This window comes from Carassius gibelio, chromosome A18 (genome assembly GCF_023724105.1).
Source record: "Carassius gibelio isolate Cgi1373 ecotype wild population from Czech Republic chromosome A18, carGib1.2-hapl.c, whole genome shotgun sequence".
Classification (NCBI taxonomy): Eukaryota; Metazoa; Chordata; class Actinopteri; order Cypriniformes; family Cyprinidae; genus Carassius; species Carassius gibelio.
The window spans coordinates 29384708-29394758 of record NC_068388.1 but is presented as its reverse complement, the minus strand read 5'-3'; the positions used below and the strand labels follow the sequence as shown (position 1 = coordinate 29394758).

Here is a 10051-nt window from a genome sequence, read left to right as displayed (position 1 = left end):
CTTATCTATTTTTGAAAATAATACCCTTGGGTTATGTGCATTATGTGATATAATTAGCGAAAAATATGAAGATCTAGCGGCTCTAACAGCGTTTTGATAATTTGATAGAGACCCTCTAAGAATATCATAAGATACTTGCCATTTATATTTTAGCCACTTTTTAGCACTTTTTGCGTGCCGACAAACCCGCCTCAGATTCCGCGTTACATCATTTAGCCACGGTTCTATTTTAACTTTTTGTCAACTCTTTTTAAAAGGTGCAACATTATCCAAGATCTCAGAGCAAACATGATTAAAAGAATGGGGGCTGAAAACAGAGTTGCAGAAGTAAAATTAAACCTAATTAACCTTTTTAAATCTCTTCTTCAATATTTGCTCTGGGTACGGTGGTCCTGACTCAAGCGCCGGTCCTAAGTTATGGAATAATTTATCGCTTGCTATCCACTTGAATGTTTTGAAAACGGATTTAAAAAGCACTTTTATATCTTGCTGTGTGATTCTGACCCAGAAGTAACTAAATATTAATTCTAAGTTGTTGTGTTTTGTATTCTCCTTGTTTGGTTTTCTTGTTTGCTTTGTAAAGCACTGTGGGCTGCGCTTGAGGCAGTGGAAATGTGCTTTATAAAAAACTAAACTTAATGAAGGTATGTATAAATATGCCCCCCCCCCCAATGCCACTGCCAAAGACAAACCAAGTTGCTCAATGATATTGCAAGGAATGAACAAAGGTGAATTCAAAGATTAAATGTCAGTGTCATGAAACATTGCAACCAATCATAAACTTCAGTTTAAAGACTTTCCTTATTTGTACAAAGGAAGGTATTAATTTTTAGATTGGGTGTCATAACAGTGACGAAAATGAATACATTACAAGAAAGTTATAAAATCCTGGGGTTCTTCTGCTCTTGTCCTCTTCTTGTTCAGGTCATTCTGAAAGCTACAAGATCCTTGTTTTGGCAAAAACCTGGTAATAAAACTTTAAAGATCTTTGCTAAGTAGTATTTAATTAAAATGTATTTCATTGTTTTGGTAATTTCCATGACATAAACTGCTCTCTTTTTACAATCAATCTAGTTACAACAGTTGTTGCAATTCTTACATCACTAGCATTGTGATTTCTCTTACAGAAAGAGGTGAGCATCTCTTACTCTCTCTGGACTTGGGGATATTCTTTGGTGGTCTCATGTTTTTATTTTCTCTTAAAAATCACTGTCCATTACTTTGCAGAACAGCCATGGTGATCTACACAGTGACGGTGTACACAGGAAAGGGTCTTCTGGCGGGCACCACTAGCCGGATCTCCATCCAGCTGCGCGGCGCTGAGGCTGAGAGCGAGGAACAGAGTCTAAACCACATTCAGGGGTTATGGCAAGCATCGGTAAGGGCATCAAACCAACAGGAAGGAGTTTTAGACTAAAAACCATCAGTCAACGCTATTTAATTAAAGATTTTTAATGAAAGATATTTGAAAGAGTAGTGATAAATATATATATTTTTAATTTACCTTAAAATTATCTTCCCATATGAACGACGGTGTATTAGGGACATTTGTTGGTAAAAAAATAAATAAATAAAAACATACAGAAACGTATAGTCACAACATTGCAGGAAAAAACTCAGAATTAAAAGTAGAATATTATAAAGTCACAAATTTGAGAGAGAAAAAAAACCTCAGAAAACTAGTGTGAAGGACCCACATTGCTCCACACGGCTGTACTTATCACACCATAACCGGGAATCCCTCACGCACTGAGTGGCTGTCTAACATGCTCTGCCAGTGACAAAGACTAGCTAGGCCATTACAGTCATAGCGGATTATCATGAATATCCAAAGCAAAACAGTTTCAGTCGATTAACTGGGCAGGCTATCGGCTGTTTCTTCCGTTCACAGCTTGCCTCAGCCATTGAGAAATAGGTTCTCCGTGACCTTTGCCCCTGCGCACCTCTGGATCAGCCGTCGGGAAGCGGCTCTGTATCACCTTCAGGATGGGCAAAGTCAAGTGCTGCGGTTATTGTAATTCAATTCACGTTTATTTGCATAACGCTTTTCACAATACACATCATTTCAAAGCATCTTAACAGAAAGTGCATGAGTCCACATTACAATTTACAGTGATCTGTTATCAGAGGAACCTGTCTAAGTCAAGTAGAAATGTAAATATACAAAGTCACAGTTAGCTAAAAAAATTTTTATTTAAACAATGTAATAATTTAATGCAGATATTATGAGCTCATTGAAGTAATGAATACTTGTTTGTAAACAAATGATTATGATATTTAGCAAATATAGCATTGGAGCGTGTTGTCTTCGCAGTCTCTCCTCAGGTGTATGGCATCTGAAGTCTTCATTATAGACTGGGTCCAAACTCTTACCTCAGGATGGGCATCCGAAGATAAAACACTGAAGCAAAATAGAAAATAATTAGCATAGCTGCTGTTCATAGCATTGGATAATCATGTGTATTTGATCTGATATAACTCTATAAGTGTAGGAGATGCATTATGTGAATGCTAGTTAAAGAGATGTGTCTTTAATCTTGTTTTAAACTGGGAGAGTGAGTCTGAGTCCAGGAAGACTATTCCAGAGTTTAGGAGACGAATGTGGAAACACTCTCCCTCCTTCAGTGGACTTAGATGTTCTAGGTACTACCAGAAGCCCAGAGTGCTGTGTGATGGATAGTACGGTGATAGAAGATTAGTTAAATACACAAGAGCTAAACCATTTAGGCATTGTAGGCCAGTAGCAATACTTTGTAATTAATACAGAACTTAATAGGTAACCACTGGCATTTTGGACTAACTGTAGCTTGTTTATTGAGGATGCAGGACAACTAGCTAGTAAAGCATTACAGTAATCTAGTCTCGAGGTCATGAATGCATGAACTAACTTTTCTGCATCCGAAACAAGAGCATGTTCTGGAGCTTAGCGATGTTTTGGAGGAAGGCAGTTTTTGTGACATATAAAATATGATTTTCGAAAGACAAGTTGTTGTCTAATATAACGCCCAGGTCTTTAACTTAGGGAGTTTGGAAATGTCCCAGAAAGAAGTGAGGCATTCACCACTTCTAAGAGATCTGCTTTTAAGCAGTCAAGCACACTTTTGAAAAAAGATGTGGGAAGTGTGTCAAGACAACAGGTTGATGATTTTAGTTGCTGCACTATGTCTTCCAGAATTTTGCTATCAATTGTTTCAAAATTAGACATAGTATCTTTTAAATATTTTGGCCAAATCTGTCTGACCTCTGCATTACTTGAGGATGTGCTAATCGCCTTCTTAATATTTATGATCTTCTCAGAAAAGAAAGAAGCAAACTCATTGCATTTGCTGTCTGATAGCATTTCACTGGGAATCTGACTTGGGGGGTTTGTCAGTCTCTCAACAGTGGTAAAAAAGAGTACGAGTGTTATTTAAGTTACTGTTTATAAGGTTTGAGAAGAAATTCTGTCTAGCTGTGGCTAGTTTCACATTAAAAGCATGAAGGATGTCTTTATAGATGCTATAGTGAATTTCAAGTTTCGTCTTCCTCCACATTCGCTCTGCTTTTCTGCATTGTCTTTTCATAGTCTGAACTGCTGTTGATCTTCTCCAAACTGATTTCTTTCTGTTTGTTTTCTTACTGACTATTATTGGTGCAATATCATCAATAACATTCTTAACTTTTGAGTTGAAGGAATAAAGGAGAATATCAACAGAGTCTGCAGAAATGCTTGGTGTTAAAGATATAGCCTCCATAAATAGTACATTTGTGTTCTCGTTTATGCATCTCCTTCTGACAGAGACAGATCTAGATTCAGTGGTAGCAGAGATCAATATATCAAAGAAAATACAGAAGTGATCAGATAGTGCTACGTCCTTAATAACAACGGATGAAATGTTTAGACCCCTACTGATGATTAGATCCAGAGTGTGTCCACCTTTGTGTGTGGGTCCATGCACATGCTGAATCAGGTCAAAGGTGTTTAGAACCGTTATCATTTCTTTTGTAGTTTTGTTTTCTGCATTATCTGTGTGAATATTAAAATCCCCTGCAATTGCAAAACAGTCAAACTCTGAGGAAATTATTGATAACATTTCTGAGACCTCTTCAACATAGCTCTTCCTGTCCTATAGTTGTAAAGCGCTGTAGTAGTTCTTGAGGGGCGATAATTGAGACTGAATCAAGATGCTGTTAAAGGTTGTACATTTACATTTGTGTTTCTATTGCATTTGATTTTCTCATTGAATAAATTCATAAAGTCCTTACTACTAAACTGTAATGGAATAATTTACTTATATCTTAGGTTATTTTCCATTAGTTTGCGTATATGCTTGGCCCTGGCTGCTTTTAAAGCCTTTTTATAACGGGAAGTGCTGTCTTTCACGCGATCCTAAATACCTCTAGGTGAGTTTGTTTCCGCTTGTGCTCTAGATTACGCGTTTCTCTCTTGATGGCGTGAGTAATACTGCTGTACCAAGGTGCAGTACTCTTCCCTCTAACCCTTTCTAATCTGATCGGTTCAACAGTTTCTAATGTACTAGAGAAAAGGTTGCTTATACTGCTAGTCATTTCCTCTACTTCGTGTGTGTGTGTGTGTGTGTGTGTGTGTGTGTGTGTGTGTGCGGCAGGTTATTTGTGAATCTATCGAGAGTGTTTGGGAGAATTGTTAGCGCGGCGCGACATGGCAGATTTCAGCAGTACGCAGTGTGCAAGTTACAAGGTAGTGATCAGTGACATCATCACTTTGCGGTTTAATATCTATATTAATAGGATTGGTTCCATGTGATATAATTATATCTAGTGTATATGATTAAAATGATGGGTGGGTCTAGTGACATTTTGCTTGACCCCAAATGAATTTAGTAAATCTGTAAACGCAGCCCCTAACGCATCATTTGTGTTATCTACGTGAATGTTAAAATCTCCAACAATGTTTTATTGACGTTGACCAATAGATCTGAGAGAATCCGCAAACTCTGTTCTGCAATCTTCTAGGGCCCTGGAGGTGTGTATACGGCAGCAAAAGCAAGAGGAGGGATTGTTTTTCTTATATCTGAGAGCGTAACATTTAGCACAAGCACTTCAAATGAGCTAAACCTGTGTCCTGTTTTCCTGTAATATTAAGAATGTCTCTGTAGATTGTTGTTATTACTGTGATTATAATTGTTGTTATTGGCCAGGAAAGTTTCCTATAACGTGTGTCTGTGGGATCTGGCGTCTGTGGTCTGATGAGGTAGGCGACATCCTCGCAATATAAAGAGATGTGGTTCCTATTTTTCAGAGTTTATTCTTCACATTTGGGACTTTATAAATCACAGAATATTCTTCTTTTTTAGTGCAATCTTTTTTTCATGCAAACTTGTGGTTTTATAATCACAGAATATCTGTTTCTTCATGGAAATTCTGAATTTCTTCTCTGAATTTTAACGCACTCCGCCAACGGCATATTATTATTATTATTATTATTATTATTTACCTACAACGGCCCTAATACGCCACATCTGTCTGTGCAGGAGCGAGCATTTAAGATACACTGTAAAGCGTCTCTGGGAGAGCTCATAGCGGTCAAGCTTTACTCCAAGCCGTTTATGGGTCTACTTTACAACCAGTGGTTCTGCGATAAGATCTCGGTCAACACGCCCGAAGGAGACAAGGTCCTGTTTCCCTGTTACTGCTGGCTGGACTGCAACGAGAGGCTCGTCTTACGGCCTGCTAAAGGTAGGCCCTCCCATTTATACACACACATGTACACGCACGCACACGCGCACACGCACGCACACACGCACACGCGCACACACACGTGTATTGCTGAATAATAACGTTTGTGTCTTCATATGATGCAGTGTCAGATGCTCTAATAACAAGATGTACTGTAGTTTGATTTTTTATGTATCTTATGTATGGGTTAGCTATAGCTTAATGATACCATCAGCCTTTTTAAAATAAAGCACATTTGAAATCAAATTAAAGTGTCTATGATAAACATTTTTTTTACATGGATGACAAGTCATTTATCTATGATCAAGAAACGATATATACAAAATATACTGTAGCCTATTTTTTATTTCGGTTGCAAACATAAACAAATTTAGATTGTGAATTAATGTTGTCATTTGCATTTCAGCTTCACTTGTGTTCCAGGACACCAACCCGATATCCCAGAGGCAGAGGATGAGGCAGCTGGAGGAGCAGCAGAAGCTATTCAGGTTTGTCGTGTGTGAGAGTGAAGTGTCTGCTTTATATTATAATAAATACACTGAAATTAAACCCCTTCCATTGATACACAGCTGAATATTCTCCCCCAGGTGGTGTGTGTACGCGGAGGGTACGCCTCAGGTCATCGACTGCGACAATCCCCTCGCTCTGCCAGCTGAGGTCCGATTCTCTTTCACTAAAGAGGCCGAGTTTTACTCCGGTGCAGGAAAGCAGTGAGTGGACAAGCCATGTTCTAACCTAACCCTGTGGTGTTCATCTCTCACACACGGCTCATAAACAACCCCATGTTCTAACCCTAACCCTGTGGTGTTCAAAGAGTGTGTGTGTAACACCGGCATCCTGGCCAAACCTGCCCCGTGTTTGTGTTTGTGTGTGTGTGTCTGTGTGTGTGTGTGTGCGTGCGCGTGTGTGTGTGTGTGTGTGTGTGGGACTTTCCATAGACGTAATGGTTTTTATACTGTACAAACTGTATATTCTATCCCCTTACACTAACCCTATCCCTAAACCTGCCCATCACACACACACGCACACGCGCACACACACACACACGCGCACGCACACACTAAATGGTGATCTGACATAATGGATGTGAGGGACCAGCTTATACAGCAAGCACAAATGAGGATGATTAATCAAACACGGCTGAACCAATTGAACTCAATGATGGTGACCATGGTAACAAAGGAGTGGCAGGAAATCTGAACAAAGGAAAACATGTGACTAATGAAAATGGAGTCTCCGACTCCAATCAGCTAGAACTGGTCAAATATTCTGATTCATTCACTGGGCGAGGTGGGCGAGGAGGTAGGCGAGGAGATGGGCGAGGAGCTGGGCGAGGAGGTGGGGAGGAGGTGGGCGAGGAGCTGGGCGAGGAGGTGGGCGAGGAGGAGGGCGAGGAGGAGGGCGAGGAGGAGGGCGAGGAGCTGGGCGAGGAGGAGGGCGAGGAGGTGGGCGAGGAGGAGGGCGAGGAGGTGGGCGAGGAGGTGGGCGAGGAGCTGGGCGAGGAGGTTTAATAACATGATTCATGGATTTTCAGTGTATTTTGCATGGAAGTGAATGGTATTCACAAAATAGCTTTGTCTTCTCGAAGACAAATAATATAATATCTAATAGTAACTACAAAGATGCTAACAACTAAAGCTAGGATGGACCATAGGTAGTATATTAAGGCTAGTTACACTATTAATGTTTGCACTATGTACCTGTGTATTCTTTTTTGTGCAGGTTAGCTGCTCTGAAGCTAACTGGATTAGCTAACTGCAGAAAATCGTGGGAAAGCATCAGCCAACTGGAAGCAATCATTTGTGAAAACAGAGTGAAAACCATTGGTACTCATCTTAAATGAATGAACGGTTCAAAATGACTGTATTACAAATAAAGTACTGTCTGTACTGTAGCATATGTTCTGACACAGCATGCTTTGCAGAATACATTCAGAAGCACTGGGATGAGGATGAGTTCTTTGGCTACCAGTTTCTGAATGGCCTCAATCCCATGATGGTCCAGCGCTGCTCAAATCTGCCTGAGAATTTCCCCGTCACAGAAGACATGGTCAAAAACAGCCTAAGAGGCAGCAGCTTGCAGCAGGAGATGAAGGTACGCTACTTGCTACTGGCAATAATTTGGTCTGGATTGCTTTGGTTTTGCCTAATTTCCTGGGTTTCTTCATTATTTGGTGTGATCCACCCCCATACCCAGAAAGGGAACATCTTCTTGTCTGACTATAAGATGTTGGATGGACTGGTGGGAAATGTTGTCAGTGGCAGGCAGCAGTATCTCACAGCTCCCCTGGTCCTGCTGTACTGCAACCCTCACAGCATGATGCTGCCCATCGCCATTCAGGTGCGTATCTTGCATCCGAAGTGTAGAAATCCAGGGGTTATGAATATAACCTCGGCTCTTTGAGGGAGAAAACAAGACATCCCCCTGTATGGGATATTGTTCCTTGAGCATGTAGAGGGATTAAAAAAGGTCTTCAGCTGGGAAATGCTCAAGAAGCGATATCTCAGGGTGATGTCGAAGTGCTTCGACCGAAAGAGAAGTACCTGGGGACCTAGGTGTGAAAGACACTGTTTGTACCATTTTCACGGATGTTCAAATTTAATCTGCACAGTTAAGGCAAAAGCCCAGCAAAGACAATCCCATCTTCCTCCCAACGGATTCAAAGGCCGACTGGAAACTGGCCAAGATCTTCGTCCGAAACGCAGAGTTTGGCGTTCACGAGGTTGACTTTCACCTGCTGAGAACTCACCTGCTGGCGGAGGTGTTCACCGTGGCCACGCTGCGCAATCTTCCCTCTCCACACCCTCTCTACAAGGTACTGAATCTGTCCCGCATGAGTTGGTTTGACATGTGAACAGTGAATTCACATGTGAACAGCATCATGCATAGAAAAACAGGGCCATCTTTAAGAGAGAGAGTCAAAAAATTTTACATTTCAAAACTTACATTCATACACTCACATTCAATCATTACATAATAAAATTAGAACATATAAACCCACATATGTATATAAGAAAAAAATTAAATTCAGAATCATCACATCATCATAAATGGTGCATAAAACCTCATTAACACACCATATTTCAATAAAACTCCTGACATCATTTACAATATTATAATACGCATACTCCAGTTTAAGCCTTCCTGCCACTAATCTCCTAAACATAATTTCAGGATCCGTAGATGCAAGTTGTAAGCCTTTGTGTTAGGGTTAGGTTAACGCTTTGTTCTTCCTAGTCTTCCACACTGACGATTTTGCAGTCCCAAATCAGATATCTCAATAAACACACTTTCTTCCTCATCAAAAATCCACACTTTAACCCTCCAATGAACCCTTTATTCGGAAAATCCTTGTTAAATTCCCTGAACCATTTCTTAAGATGTTTAAAGAGACTTAGTAGTCTTGCACCTCTTAAAAACAAATGTTCCAAATCCTCCTCTTCACCACAAAACCTACATTCCCCACCCACTGCTGGATTCGAGTGAGCCACATGTATGTCTGTAGCTATTGCCCTGTGAATAATCCTCCATTGTAGATCAGCTGTTCACTTCTCCACTGGAGGTCTATACAGTGCTCTCCATCTGTCCCCCACGAGGAACTCTGGTGTCAACAGTCCTGGCCACCCAGAGGCTTTTACTCTACTGAGTGATTCTTGATGTATGACCTTCACTGTGATGTAATATATGGCCTTCTTTGATGTAGACTCAAAAAGTTTTATTTATCTTTGGGAATCCTTTCTCATCGTTTTCCTCCCTTGCGATGATCTCTCTGTAGCTGCTTGGTATTACATTAAAAATGTACTCCATCAGTTTTGCTGTAAGTCTTAGTGACTGTAATCCGTTCACCTCTCTGAGGGTCTTTGCTGATCTCCATCCATTATTGTCCAAGAGGTGCCCTAGATTTACAATGTTATCCCTTAGTAAGCATGTTCATATACTCAAAGAAGATAACATCCTTGTCTGGATAATTGAATTAAAAAACTAGGGTTCTTCAGTGACCCAGTGTCCTTGAGGATCAATGATGATGATGATGATGATGATGATGATATATACTTTATTTATCCCGAGGGAATTTCAAATATCCAGTAGCATCCGAAAAAAACATATGAAAACATACATGCATACATTTAACCTATAAAAATACAATTTAAATAAATTAAATTTTAACACGGGAACCACAATAAACTAAAACAATGAAAAGTACAAGATAGAGAGTGCAGAGGAAGGTAAAAATGATCAAGTCAATTTGTCTATTGTCCACATTGCCCTGACTTTGATCTGTTGTGCAGTCTGATGGCCAGTGGGACGAAAGAGTTTTTAAGTCTGTTAGTGGAGCTGGGACAGCAGTCTGCCA

The 10051-nt window shown here is 40.2% G+C and overlaps 1 protein-coding gene across 1 annotated transcript; it reads left to right on the top strand.

The window, feature by feature from the left end:
• The first annotated feature begins 858 nt into the window (after positions 1-858).
• On the top strand, positions 859-8566 carry LOC127934057 (arachidonate 12-lipoxygenase, 12R-type-like). Its single transcript, XM_052531240.1, has 10 exons — positions 859-967; positions 1075-1133; positions 1228-1378; positions 5493-5697; positions 6104-6185; positions 6285-6407; positions 7420-7523; positions 7622-7791; positions 7894-8037; positions 8309-8566. Exons 3-10 carry the CDS (start codon positions 1235-1237, stop codon positions 8549-8551), a joined length of 1215 nt encoding a protein of 404 aa, XP_052387200.1. The 5' UTR covers positions 859-967; positions 1075-1133; positions 1228-1234; the 3' UTR covers positions 8552-8566.
• Positions 8567-10051: the final 1485 nt, after the last annotated feature.